Source organism: Recurvomyces mirabilis (assembly GCF_035927965.1).
Source record: "Recurvomyces mirabilis strain CCFEE 5264 chromosome Unknown scaffold_14, whole genome shotgun sequence".
NCBI lineage: Eukaryota > Fungi > Ascomycota > Dothideomycetes > Mycosphaerellales > Teratosphaeriaceae > Recurvomyces > Recurvomyces mirabilis.
This window is the reverse complement of record NW_027041948.1, coordinates 237,846-251,525: the sequence shown is the minus strand read 5'-3', so window position 1 is coordinate 251,525 and position 13,680 is coordinate 237,846. Positions and strand designations below refer to the sequence as shown.

Here is a 13,680-nt window from a genome sequence, read left to right as displayed (position 1 = left end):
ATGATAATTGGGTTGTATGAGCAGATCGTAATGGTGCTAACGCATGTGTACATCGTGGTTCAGTGTTGGTCGTCTCGAGCAAATCGCTCGCAGTATAGGTAGAATCTTGTTATATACACCATTCACAATTTACTCTTCACCCACAAACCCGCCTTCTCCAGAGCCGGTGCCTCCACACCATCAAATATGTCCCTCTCCACCGTCCTGGCATTGACATGATGCGGCTTCAGATCTTCCACCTTCTCCACTCCGAGTAGTCTCATCGCAGTCTCCACCTCCGCCTTCAATATTTCCAACGTCCTCTCCACACCTTCTACACCACCAGCACCGAGCCCGAACAATGGCGCTCGGCCAAGACCAACGCCTTTGGCACCAAGACAGAGTGCTTTCACGATATCTGTACCTCGCTTTATACCACCGTCCACGAAGACCTCCAACCGTGACAGGACTTCAGGGCAGTACTTCCTGATCTCAAGTAACGTGTGGATACTAGGTGGCGCAGTATCCATAGCCCTACCGCCATGATTCGACAGAATAATACCCTTAACCTGTGGCGCGTAAAGAGAGGCAATATACGCATCCTCGTGTGTCTGCAGACCCTTCAGCACAATAGGCAGATGCGTATGCTTTGCGAGCCACGGCAAAGTAGTCTTCCACGTCAAATCCGGCGCAGTGCCGGCAAAAAGAGCCTTCCCAACGCCACCGTCCCCAGCATTTCCCGCCTCGATGTTCTCCTCCAGGCGATCCGTCTTCTCATGGCCGCTCTTCTGCTCCGGATGTGGCGAAGTCTTCGATGCGGAGCCTTGCTGCACCGAACTCCGTACAGCGAGATTCGACGAGACGTTGCTCGTCCGCTCGTCATGCTCTCGCTTGCCCGGAACAGGCGCATCCAGCGTGAGACAGATGAACTTGATTTGTGGTAGTTTGTGAATCCGAGCGAGCATATCCTCGCTCTTCTTCCTCTCATTCTGTACGTATAATTGCCACCCAAAGACTTGATCAGGCTTGCTCCCCTCCACCACCTGCTCGGGCGTTTGAGAGGCATTGTTTGATATGATCTGCAGTGCACCGTACGTCCCGCAGGCCTGCGCTATGCCATGTTCGCCTGCCGGATTGCCTAATCTTGCCATAGCAGCTGGTGAGACGAAGAATGGAACTGAGACTTTCTGGCCAAGAATCGTGGTGGCAGTGGAGCATTGTGTGCAGTCGACGAATATTCGTGGTCGCATCAGGATTTGTGAGTAGACTGTGTTGTTCTTCTTCTTCGATATAAGATCGTCGCCGGCAGAGTAGTAGTATCCCCATGCTTTCCTGCTAATCTTTCTTGTGGCCAACGCCTCAAGATCGTCTAAATTGAGACACTCGTCTAATGTCTCTGGACCTAGTTCCTCTGCTTGCTCTTGTGCGGGACTCTTGCCTGGTGTACCTGTTTGCTCTGGTGACAGCTCTTGTCTGGGTAGTGTGCTTGCATCGAATAGCCCCAATTTTGCTTCGGCGGATAGACTGTCTTCCAGCGTTCCGGGAGGATGTATCGGATCGTATTCTTCTGTTGCCTCTGTGCCGGCTAGCTGTAGTATGATCTTGCTTCCGCCCGGATGACTTGGGAGAAATTTGGTGACATCGTAGACGTTACCGTATAGGACCACCCAGCATGAGTCGGAGGAGCGATGCTGCTGTACTTCGTCGTATGTATATGTCTTTGCCATAGTGACCGTCCGGAGATATATGCGGTTCGAGGCTGATGGTTGATGCTAACTCCGATGATGACCCAATTGCGCGCTGTTAGAACTTGTGATATACGATACTGTGATTGAGAGCGAACGTGGAAGATCCTCACCATCCATGAGGTACATGGCTTTCCTCGGTAGATCTATCGCCGAAGCGAACGCTCCACTTTTGTCGGCATTTGGAATGTGGAAGACAGAAGCCGACGATGGGGTGAAGTTGAGAATTGCTGCTACGATATGTTCCAAAAATTGCTCTATGGGTATATATTGATGTACATTACTCTACGACGTCTATACCTCATCGTCTAATCCTCCATCGTCTCAAAGCCATGTATAGTACAATGGCCAGCAGACTGGCCCTCCCCGCTAATGCAAAGCCTACAGCTCGTCGCACGATATCGTAGTACCTACCTCGGTCAGCGATATCCGGGAGACACACAGCGGCAAGACTATCGACCCACCCTTCGAGCATGCTAGTGACAGCAGCCTTCCTGCCCTTTACATCTCCCACACCAGTACCCAGACCATGAAAGCCAGTCTCATCAGGTCTTTCCACCATGACAGCACTATTCGCCATGCTTTCGCTCGCACCGCCAAATGATGGACGGTGCATCACTGCGTGACCAGCTTGTAACTCCGCTCGTTTGCGATCCTTAAAGCGATAAGTCATGAGCCACACCCAGAACCTCACATCCAAGGGCGTGAAAGTCGGATAAGTCCACAGCGTAAGGGCATTGTGCGGTGGTACTAGATCCAGCCAGTCGGAGATGACGCCTAAAGTCAGACCCCAGAGAAGCAGAGGGCCTTCTTTGGGTGGTGCAGGGTTTTGATTGAAGATGTCGGAGCGATATATTTGACTTGACAGAGCCTTAGCACGGGACGACCATGTCGGAGGAGAATGTCGGTTGTCTTGTAGCTGTACGACAGCATCCGGCGCAGGCGTTTCCGCCGAATGCAAAGACTCTGTGGGCAAAAGGTTGATGGCAGCGAACATCATCTTGCCCAGTATTAGACTGAGCATCCACTTCTTCACACCAGTTTCCTGGTTCGCTAGTCGGCTTGACACATCTTCGAATGCTACTGTCCGTTGACTAGGGGCCAGTAAGCTCCGTAATGGAACCCAATGTGTTGCCGCGACCTCGGTCGGCTGGAGCTTGAGAGGCGGTACAGAATGTGTCGTGAGCAGGAAAACATACGGGCACAGCACCATCAGCGGCTTCTTGCCCCAATGAGTCGTCACAAGCCTTTGTGGCAGATTCCCGCACCCGATCCCATAACTATCCAGATCCAGGCCGACTTCCTCCCATGTCTCTCGTATTGCTGCCGCCTTGTCATCTTTATCTGTTGGATCGCGCTTGCCTCCTGGTAGTGCGACATGGCTTGTCCATCTATCTCCTTTCCGTGAAGCACGTTTTATGAACAGAATCTCAGGCTCGCCATGTTGCACCCATTGTTGTGCGAAGAACAGGTCCAGATTGTCCAACTTATTGGTATTCGTCGCCCAGTGAGAATAGGATGGCTTGATGCGTATGACGAAGGCGACTGAGGCTCGACGTGGTACACCCTCTGGAGACGTGAGATCGGGATATGGTGAAATGGTAAGATCTTTGAGAATAGTATGAGTCTGCGATAGCAACTCAGGCGCCAGACCTGCCGCCATATTGCACCGGACGCCTAGCCGAAAGCAACTGAACAGTACGTAAAAACAACATGCGTCGACAAGATGACAAGGGCATTCAGTTGTGAGATCAGAACGATCACGTGCGAGATCGCCGCGACGTGAATTGGCCATGACCTCATTAGGAAGGCACAACCGAGGTCAATCTTTCATCCCTTGCTGCACACTCAGTTGACAACACATTCTCTGCATTTGCAACTCGATATCACGAATCTACATCTTCTCATCAATTTGATCGCGAGGATCATAGCTACCGTGCGCATTCGTGCAGCACCTGGCCTGCAATCCGACAGCCTCCTGCGCTCTGTGATTGCGGCGTGCGATCACCCGGTACCATGGAACCATAACTCACCAGCCCGAGATGCCTTCTTCTTCAGGCCAGCGAACGACTTCTTGGACCGCACTACTAACGTTGGCTTGTCAGCTTCCACCTGTTTCCGTTGCACTTCGACGACTTCTGATCTACGACGCTCTTCTGCTGCTTGTTCGGCATCCTCCTCCTGCTTGCGCTGTCTCGCAATCCGCTCCATCTCTGCACACTTCCATCGGGTTACTGATTTGTTGGCTTGTACGATATCCTCCTCTGCGCGAATATCTTGCATCAATGTGCATCTAGCCTTGATTACGGCATTTGGCATTCCTCTCAAAGAAACCATGACTTCTGGGAATGTCCGCGGTGTGATACGTGAGGATCTGCTCTTATTCCAGTCCACCCACATACTGCCAGATAGCTGCATGTAAGCTTGCCCGTTCGGCCACCGCTGCTCGGCCAAGCCGGACGCCTCTTCGATCTTGAAATGCGTGCACAGGAGCTTGCTAACCTCCTGGACCAAATGCTCATAAGTAAAAGAGAAGCCAAGTATCTGGACAGTGAAGATCTGCGAGTTAGCAAATGTTTCGGTAGCTATGTGGGCGTCGTGATCGGCAATTTCTTACCCACGATGCAGACTCATGGTAACGCATTACATCACCGCAGCAGTCAGGGGCATCGCTCTTGTATGCGCAATAATACAGCTCAATTGTAACTCGGTCTTTGGGAACGGGGCCTCCTCGGAGTGGCAGTTCAGACGAAGCGGCCTCTCGCGCAGCAGTCGCACCACCCAAGCCTGCACCAGGCATTGCGACTACGCCCTTCAGTTCGACAGAGTCAATTCTAGGAGCCAAACTGATCTTCCGCAAGTCAATGGGACACCTTATGTAGTGTGGTCGCTGCTCGCTGATGATTGATCTTGGAGTGTCGCAAAGAAATTCCGCGAGATACGCACAGCCGATCGAAATACTATCAGCTCAAGAGTTTGAGATTTGCCACCTGCTCAGAATAAATACAGCAAGCTGTAATCTCGAAGCTACTCAGCAAACCTGGAAACACCCAATCAATTCACTGGCATTGACAAAGGAATTTCACGAGCTGATGCCTGAGTAGGGATTTACAAATCCATCGATATCTCGCGTTGAGTGACGAGTCCTTGAAAAGTCTTCACCAGCATCTATCAAGGAGGCCGTCTGCCCAGGAGCACAAGCTTCGTTATGCAAGAATCCTATTCTTCCACGATGTCACTACGGTATAGATGGCATGCGACGCGCGGTTTCCTAAAGCCTGCAAGCCGTCACCCAGAATAAAGGCAGGCCCAAATCACGACCGTGAATTTGCACGTACACAGACAGCAAGTGATTCCGGCACGGCAGACACAAACTGCTCTTACTATTGATAATCGCGTCCACTGCGAAACAGTAATAAGTATGCTCTTCTCCATTATTTGTGTTTCTGCATCTTTGAAAACCACACGATCGCAAGCTCAGTCAACAGACTGTAACGCAGCCTATCAATCACATTTAGACATCGTATTGATCTCTAGATCTCATTCATCGGCCAGCACCGAGATCTCAGCACCTCATCAACCATCAATATGGGGATCACAACGACTACAAAAGCGAAGGCTGTCAAAGCACAGCTCCCTTCCCGGCACCGGATCACGAAGATCGCTACGGCGTACCCCCAGAAGACGCGAGATCGCATGGCACAAGAACTCAAGAAGCGCCTAATACCGTGGGTAGGTAATACTGTGCCACTAGATCTCATCTTCAGGTGCAATCTCAACAGCACAACTGGCAAAGCAGCCAAGAACTTCAGGGCGTGTGTGCAGCAGCCAAGGACTCGTCTATTCAACAAAGTCTATCTCATGGATATCGAACATCCTTCCTTTCAGAAGATCGAAAAGTACCGGCTATCGCAACTTCACGTCTACGAAAGCAAGCTCGAGGAGGGCGAGGGAGAATGCTATGAGAGTAAGACGTATGTGGCTTGGGAGGACGGGTCCAGGACGGAGCTTAGCCAGGAGACGTGGATGGAGTGTGAGAATCGTTTCAAGGCTCTGGCTACTCTCAAGGGCGCGGTGACGACTAGGATCGAGGTGGAGTGCGAATTTGCTTGAGAAGTGTGAGCAAGCTGGAAGTCGGCGGGCACGCACATTTCGTAGGCGATCATTTGAAGTATGAAGGCCCTATGGCGAGGGCGTGAGCTGAACCCGCACAGGTTACAAGACGTTGGGGAGCGCCAGTCACTACAGTGGACTACTTGATAGTGGATTCGGTTCAAGACATTGGATCAGGAGAGGCGTCCACTTGGGACGCAATAACATCCGTGATTTCATGGCATGTATAGACACTGTTCACTACTCATAAGCGATACCACTCTCTGTTCACGAAAGTCCTCACCTTGCAAACCATTTGGACTTGCCTACATAGTGCTCTATATGGGCTTTGCAGCAGCCACATCAAACACAAGGACAATTTCCTGTCTCTCGAATCAACGCCTTTCTAACAATGACACGACCAGGAGAGCCACTGCCAGACGACAAGCCCACAAGCGTGCCACTCAACCTGATCCTCAACATCATTTACCCTAAGCCAGATAAAATCGCAAGCGGCATAGAACAATTGCATCCCGTCGACCAAGAGACGCGAACTATCAACGACGTTTTCCTCATGGACTTCGCCCAGCCATCATACGAGCTTCTCACAATTTACATCGAGATGCGGCTCGCAGTGCAAAAGAACAAGCTTACCATTGCTGCTCCATGTCGCCTGGATTCGAAGACATACGTCCATTGGAAAGATGGCGAGAAGGAACCTGTGAGCAATGAGACGTGGGAGAGCATAAGCCAGCATTTCAGAGCTATGCTGGAGAGTAAGGAGGATGTGACCACGAAGATAGGAGTCGAGGCTGTATTTGCTGATGCAGGAGGCGATGAAGCATAAGGCTCGCTGAGTCAGGATATACAGGATCCTTGTGGTTGGTCCGAAGAAATCAGCTCTTCCATCGATGTGATTTTGTATGCCAAGATATCGAGATCTCTCTGCGAGGTGGTAACACTTGCTCGGGATATGTGTATGGCCGACATACTTTAATGGGATCGTCGAGACAGCACAATCATCAGCAGTATATTCTGCATGGCTGATGCAAGCACATGGAAGCGGGACACTTGTTTCCTTCCAAAAACCTTCGAATTTGAGATGTCCGGATTTCTGTGTGAGCCGCGATCAAATGCGTGCGGTATAGGACCTCGTCTGTCCATCAGACATCCAAGGCCGTTCGAAAAGGTCGGAGCATGAATGTCATCTTAGTGGTAGCAAGCAGAGACATCTAGTTGGCCGTCAAATGTCCTCATCCAAGCAGTCTGCCTGTTGTCCTCACGCCCATCTGCTGTACAAAAGATGGCGCATCCCTCGTCTCAAGTCATATCGTCCCATACGCATCAAGAAGAACAAGCGCCAGAATCTGTGAAACCAAGATTATATCCGATCAACGAAAGGCAAGCTCGAAATGGCAGACTTCGGACTCATTCTCAATCCACCACCAACACCCCGTCTCATGCCTCACCACACAGATCCAAACCATGAGCTACCTCAGTACATGCCACCACTAGATCTTGATCAGACGAATGAGCGGGTTATGCTTCCTTCCGATCGTCCCAGGGCACCGCTAGGTAACCCCGAGCCTTTCTGGATGTGGATGAGGTCCGAGTTGGATAGGCATGAACGGGAAGCAAAGGAGGAGGCTGCTGCCGCTGAAGTTGGCCGTGACGAGACAGAAGTGGCCCAAGACGACGAGCTCGCTGACGATGATGAGGACGAGGTCGAGGTCGATGGTGAAGACAGCGTCGACCACGAGATGGAGGAGGCTGGTGGGGAAGTCGCTACCTGGGCGGGCGACTTCACTCCGGCCAATTCTGCGTGGAGGACGCACGAGAATATTCCTGATGTGGAGCTGGATGATAGCGAGACGGATGGCGAAGTAGATGATGTCGACATGGACGAGGAGATGAATCCGTGATAGATCGTGGACAGTTGTGGGATACTGAGAGTCATGGTGTCTTGTTAGACAGATTAGATGCTCGAGCTTAGCGATGGCGTAGAAGCAGGGGTTGAGTGTGACTGTGTTTACTTCAGCATGCGAATGATGTATACTACAACTCACAGACCAAGCCTCAAATGCACATTCACTCCCCGTCTTTTGGTACAGGCGCATCCATAGCGTTCAAGACGATGCATGTGTACGCATACAGCCCCACGTAATGCACCAATGCAACCGTACCCTCTCTACCCAATGCCTTCACCGACCTCTCCCACAGTACTTGAGGCAAAGCACCCGGCTTGCTGGCGAGATACTTGGCCACATCGTAAGCAGCCGCACAGTCCTCGTCCAGATCCTTCAGCTTCTCGCCTTTGCAAATCGAGCTTATAGCTTCCTGGCTGAGTTTAGTGGCCTGCCCAGCTATGGCACTGTGCGCATACATCTCATAACCAGCTTGGAAGTGAGCTCCCACCGCCAATATAGTAGTTTCGCGTGCTTCGACGGACAGCCCTGGTAATTTGCCGAGTGATTGCACGAGCGAGAGAAAGTCGACTCCAGGACCTAGGGCTTCGAGCAAGAATGGGTAAGGGCCAACCATTCCGCCGTCTTTGTTTTTGAAGGAGAATTTGTTGCCGAACATCTTTTCTGAAGATGAAGAGAGCTCATCGTATGCTTCTTGTTGGGGTGCGGATAGTTGCTCACGTGGGGTTGGCGGGAAGCGAGACATAACGCTTCTGAAATCGAACGATAGCTATAGTGTTCGTGCGGTAATGGAATAGAGATCCCAGTAGTGATACCTAGCTGTAAGTATGCTCGAGCTGAAGCTTCCGAAGGAGCGGCACGTCATCTATTCGGTCATGCCAACGGACCCGATCCCCGCCTGATTATCAGCGCTGAAGTCACCATCGAGGCTGTGAAAGTCCTGGGTTACTGAGAGACCGGGAGTTGCTAGAAGTTGCCGGACATGGGAGGCACGTAACGTTAGAAACCGGAAGTCACGTCGGTGAAGGAGAAAGGTCTCGGAGATAAGCTTTCTGCATTGGGAGCACGGGCCCGCATGACCCCAGCTTCAGCCAAAAATGATGGAGCTTTGGGAGATGCGACTGGAAAAAGGATCGCGTGCTCATATCAGCGAGATTATATTGACTATACCATCTGCTCGCCTCCTATCGCGTCACAGTGTTTGCATTGATACCTCTCCACACACACGATAAGATGTCGCCATCATTACCCGCGCCCAAGGCGCTCGCCAATGCAGCTGGAGGAAAGGTAGAGCGCGAGTCGACATCTGCCCGAATACTCGGCGCAGGTAAGGAGCAGAGACAGCACTATGGCGAGAGGACATACATTGACGTATCTTCCCTCCTACAGGCACAGCCGGTCTCGCCGAACTCCTCGTCTTCCACCCCGTCGACACAATAGCCAAACGTCTGATGTCCAACCAGACCCGAGTAACATCTTCGTCCCAACTCAACTCCGTCATCTTCAAGTCACACGCTTCCGACCCGATTACAGGCCGATTCTTCTCCCTCTTCCCTGGTCTAGGCTATGCCGCTGCATACAAGATCCTGCAACGAATATACAAATTCGGCGGACAGCCATTCGTACGAGACTACCTACAGACGAACCACCGCGGAGAATTCGACAGAACATTCGGCGCGAGCAATGGCAAGGCGATCTTACATGCGACGGCAGGAAGTCTAATCGGTATCGGCGAGATCGTACTCTTACCCCTAGACGTCCTCAAAATCAAACGCCAAACAAACCCGGAAGCCTTCCGAGGCCGAGGCGTGATGAAGATTGTAGCAGACGAAGGCTTTGGTCTCTACCGCGGCTGGGGTTGGACCGCCGCCCGCAACGCCCCCGGCTCCTTCGCCCTCTTCGGCGGCAGCGCAGCAGCCAAACAATACCTCTTCGAGCTCTCCGACTACAACTCTGCGACCTGGTTCCAGAATTTCATCGCTTCGATCGCTGGGTCCAGTGCTAGTTTGATCGTGTCTGCGCCGCTGGATGTAGTGAAGACGAGGATCCAGAATCGAAATTTCGAGATCAAGGAGAGTGGTGCTAAGGTTATTAGTAATATGATTAGACATGAAGGGTTTTCGGCCTTCTTCAAGGGCCTGGTGCCGAAGCTGTTGATGACGGGGCCGAAGTTGACGTTCTCGTTTTGGTTGGCGCAGACGCTTATTCCGGCGTTCAATAAGGTGATGTGAGAGGAACGATGATGATCGTGAGGTTGTGAGGCGTGCTCTTAGTCCGGCGAAGCAAGCGAGCGGTGTTCGGCGTTCAAAGTTGAGAGAGATGAGTGGTAGATCAGTGCAGCGAGCACATTTTCATTTCATGCATATTGTATAGATAGAGCAATGAGAGAGCTTCTACACTCCAGTCGACCTCTCTACGACAGGTTTAGCTCGAGAGGATCGATGCTTTGTCCATTGATGTGGAAGAGCAGCCTCCGACATCTCAGAAGCTCGACGGACGCGATACAGCCCAGCGCAATTCCTGATTCGAGTCGCAGACAGACATACCTGCAAAGTTCAAGGTCTCAATTGTCCATGGCTTTGTCCTCCGCCCAGGAGATCTTGGCCAGCGTGTGGTCTACTAAGGGGCAATCACAGTCGAATTTGCGACCTGAGAAGACAAAGCATCACGGCGCCTTCCGTCTTCCGTTGTTCTGTCACAGAGCTGTTCGGATGGTAAGTGCTCGCATGAAGCAAGGGAAGTCACTCACGACTTTGCAGAAATCCACGTGCTTCCCGTCTCGCGAGAGCGTATATCTGAGGCGAATCAACTGTCAAGTAGCCCGAGAGACCGCAAAGCTGTCACGCAATATCGGTACCACCGTCGCACAACTCACTATTCATTCGCGAGCTATGCTCCTTACCAAACTAAAACCATAATCGCTACAGACAGACTCTACCTCGCCCGTGATGTGCCGCCGCATCATAATACGCTTCATAGGCTGTTCCTGCTGCCGCCCGATAGGACCCATCGACTACTGCCCAAAGGCGACAACCTACGACACCTCCATGGCTAGACAAGCCAAGTGGAACGTCTGCTCCAACTGCAAAGACAAGGAGATAAGACGCGAAGAAAGGGATAGCAGTATCTGCAACCAATGCCTACAGGATCTGCAGAAAGCGGTGTATCAGATCGGAACGTCGAATGGGCATTGGAAGGTTCATCGCGGACAGCTGCAGCCGGGATAGGCACCACGGGGTGAAAGTCCGGTGGATGGGGCTGTGAGGGATAGGTCCGGGACTGGAATCCTTCGCAGTGGTGTCAAGTGGTGCTATGATTATGCTCAGGGGTTCGAGGGCATGAACCTGGATGCTATGCCTGGACAGAGCGAGGAGAGTATATTGGAGGCTGTACAAAAGGCTGCGAGTCTTGTTGAGAAGGATTTTGAGGATATAGTGAGATCAGAATCACCTTGCTCCAGTTCTGTCGCTCCCGCTGGTATGGTCATGGGCTGACGGAGCATGCGAGCGGACTCTGCAGCCGTTGCGAAGAGACCGAGTCCAGACAGCCACCGAGGGAGAGATGGTGAGGGAGCTAAATGGTATATGTATCGTTAGATTTGTGTGATGCTGCTGTAGCATGCTTGTATACTCGTGAAACAATAATTATTCCACTCCTGCGCTTGTCGCCTCACTCCTTTGAGAAGGAGAAGCAACTCATCATGCCTCAGGCAACAATCCACGCGAGTCAGTCGAGCTTTCCACGAGTTGCACTTCGACTTCGAGTTCGCGCAACACAATTTACATACAGCGCTTTGAAACGTGTGACCACCGCCACTGCAGGCCAATTCCACTGGAGTCTCTGATATCAGGTAGGTGATCATGCCGGGCATCATTGCCGAGCCCGTGGCAAGACCAACCAAGAACCAGGCTCGTCGGTCGAAGAAGAAGGCACAAAAGGCGCAGCAGCGCAACGTGAGTATTCCCTCTCCCTAAATCATGCTACTCGATACTCAATGTGATCTCGCAGGCTTCTGAGACTCCTGCGCCTACAGAAACTCCACCCGCGACGAATGGCACCACAACACAAATATCAGGAAAGGCAGATGCGAATCACCCAATACAACCTGTTCAGCCCGCCGACGATGATCCAATACAAGATGTCCCCGATGTCGCCGACTTCGAGCTCGAGGCCGACAATCCACTCTTCTCACAATTCTCCAACATCTTCGCCAAATTCCAGGATGCGGAAGACGAGGATGCCGCGGTGAAAGAGGCTGAGAAGCCGGCAGTATTCTACGATGACGACGACAACATCCAAGATGAAGACGAAGAAGCCGAAACCGCTCGCAAACTCTCCAAGAAAGCACTAAAGAAGGCGAACAAGCTCTCGATAGCAGAACTCAAAGCCATCGTTCGCAAACCAGAGATAGTAGACTGGACAGACGTCTCGGCCCACGATCCAAAACTACTCGTCAACATCAAGAGCACGCGAAATGTTGTGCCGGTGCCCACCCACTGGAGTCTGAAGAGGGAGTACCTGAGCAGCAAACGCGGGATAGAAAAACCCGGCTTCAGCCTCCCCAAATTCATTGCCGAAACGGGTATCAGTGATATGCGTGATGCGGTACTGGAAAAGCAGGCAGAAGCCACGCTCAAACAACGACAACGGGAGCGTGTGGCCCCAAAGATGGGGAGGCTGGATATCGATTACCAGAAGTTATACGAGGCGTTCTTCCGACGGCAGACGAAGCCGCAATTGACAAGGTATGGGGAGATATACTACGAGGGAAAAGAGTATGAGACGAATCTGAGGCATTTGAGGCCGGGGGAGATGAGCGAGGATTTGCAGGAAGCGTTGAATATGCCGCCCGGAGCTCCGCCGCCGTGGTTGATCAATATGCAGAAGGTTGGGCCTCCACCTTCGTATCCTGCGACGAAGATTCCGGGACTCAATGCGCCGCCGCCTCCGGGTGCGTCGTGGGGATTTCATCCGGGAGGGTATGGGAAACCGCCGGTGGATGAGAAGGGGACGCCGTTGTGGGGTGGGGATGTTTTTGGGATGGCGGAGGCGGATCCAAGTAAGGAGAAGCAGAGTGTGGAGGTCGTGGATAAGAGTTTGTGGGGTGAGTTGCAGGCGATTGAGGATGAAGAAGAGGAGGAGGAAGAGGAGGAGGATGAGGATGAAGAGGAGGATGAGGAAGATGCGGCGAAGGATGTTAGTGGTGGGTTGCAGACACCTTTCGGTGGGACGGAGACGCCGAGTGGCATGCAGAGTACCGTCCCTACGGATATTGGTGGCACGCACTCGATGAACGAGGAGTTTAACCTGAGAAGACAGAAGCGAGGGACGGAGACGGAGGAGTCGCAGCATCCTCGCACCGCAGGCACGGTGCTGCAAGAACGTTCTATCCGAGCCGAAGGGTTCTTTGGTGGCGAAAAGGCATACAATCTCAATCAATCCCACCAGGACCGACCTGTGTTGGGTCAAGAACAGAGAGGTGCGAAGCGGAAGGCGGGGGATCTGGATGTGAGTGTGGATGTGGATGCGTTGGAGAGGGAGGACCGGTTGAGTAAGGATGAGGTGAAGCGGCAGTATGAGGCTACTAGGATGCAAGGGGGTGCCGGGGGTTGGCAGGGTGGGGTGGTGGATCAGGAGGATTTGACGCAGATGATTGCTGAGGAGGCGAATAAGAGGCAGAGGAAGGATAGGGAGAGGAGGGAGAGGCGGTGATGAGGCGGAGGGGCGAAAGTGGAGTGCTGGAAGTGTGTTGATAGTGATGGCGGGAGGGTTCAAGTGTGTATTATATGAGTAAAGATTACGGAGGGTGGGTGCTGGATTGGGGTGATTAGTAGTCATCAGTAGGGGGAGGAGGGCAGGCAGGCAGGCTGGTATAGTGCTCGCAGAGGCGATCGCATCATATCCATGAATGCTTAATGTCAAGATCTTGTCCTTGATCT

General features: G+C 52.2%; 8 protein-coding genes across 8 annotated transcripts; 5 read left to right on the top strand and 3 right to left on the bottom strand.

Moving 5' to 3' along the window:
• Window positions 1-122: 122 nt before the first annotated feature.
• On the bottom strand, window positions 123-3,387 carry LTS14_005735 (uncharacterized protein; the record flags this gene model as incomplete). Its single annotated transcript, XM_064838433.1, has 2 exons — window positions 123-1,738; window positions 2,139-3,387. 2 exons carry the CDS (start codon window positions 3,385-3,387, stop codon window positions 123-125), a joined length of 2,865 nt encoding a protein of 954 aa, XP_064693887.1.
• Window positions 3,388-3,728: 341 nt separating this feature from the next.
• Window positions 3,729-4,524, bottom strand: LTS14_005734 (uncharacterized protein; the record flags this gene model as incomplete). The annotated part of the gene is made up of 2 exons (XM_064838432.1): window positions 3,729-4,283; window positions 4,342-4,524. 2 exons carry the CDS (start codon window positions 4,522-4,524, stop codon window positions 3,729-3,731), a joined length of 738 nt encoding a protein of 245 aa, XP_064693886.1.
• Window positions 4,525-5,312: 788 nt separating this feature from the next.
• LTS14_005733 (uncharacterized protein) lies at window positions 5,313-5,837 on the top strand (the record flags this gene model as incomplete). The annotated part of the gene is made up of 1 exon (XM_064838431.1): window positions 5,313-5,837. The coding sequence occupies one exon, from the start codon at window positions 5,313-5,315 to the stop codon at window positions 5,835-5,837; it is 525 nt and encodes a 174-aa protein (XP_064693885.1).
• Window positions 5,838-6,228: 391 nt separating this feature from the next.
• Window positions 6,229-6,663, top strand: LTS14_005732 (uncharacterized protein; the record flags this gene model as incomplete). The annotated part of the gene is made up of 2 exons (XM_064838430.1): window positions 6,229-6,592; window positions 6,647-6,663. 2 exons carry the CDS (start codon window positions 6,229-6,231, stop codon window positions 6,661-6,663), a joined length of 381 nt encoding a protein of 126 aa, XP_064693884.1.
• Window positions 6,664-7,228: 565 nt separating this feature from the next.
• Window positions 7,229-7,738, top strand: LTS14_005731 (uncharacterized protein; the record flags this gene model as incomplete). The annotated part of the gene is made up of 1 exon (XM_064838429.1): window positions 7,229-7,738. The coding sequence occupies one exon, from the start codon at window positions 7,229-7,231 to the stop codon at window positions 7,736-7,738; it is 510 nt and encodes a 169-aa protein (XP_064693883.1).
• A 166-nt stretch (window positions 7,739-7,904) lies between these two features.
• Window positions 7,905-8,486, bottom strand: LTS14_005730 (uncharacterized protein; the record flags this gene model as incomplete). Its single annotated transcript, XM_064838428.1, has 1 exon — window positions 7,905-8,486. The coding sequence occupies one exon, from the start codon at window positions 8,484-8,486 to the stop codon at window positions 7,905-7,907; it is 582 nt and encodes a 193-aa protein (XP_064693882.1).
• Window positions 8,487-8,974: 488 nt separating this feature from the next.
• Window positions 8,975-9,972, top strand: YHM1 (high copy suppressor of abf2; the record flags this gene model as incomplete). The annotated part of the gene is made up of 2 exons (XM_064838427.1): window positions 8,975-9,068; window positions 9,131-9,972. 2 exons carry the CDS (start codon window positions 8,975-8,977, stop codon window positions 9,970-9,972), a joined length of 936 nt encoding a protein of 311 aa, XP_064693881.1.
• A 1,629-nt stretch (window positions 9,973-11,601) lies between these two features.
• On the top strand, window positions 11,602-13,453 carry LTS14_005728 (uncharacterized protein; the record flags this gene model as incomplete). The annotated part of the gene is made up of 2 exons (XM_064838426.1): window positions 11,602-11,694; window positions 11,750-13,453. 2 exons carry the CDS (start codon window positions 11,602-11,604, stop codon window positions 13,451-13,453), a joined length of 1,797 nt encoding a protein of 598 aa, XP_064693880.1.
• Between the last annotated feature and the right edge of the window lie 227 nt (window positions 13,454-13,680).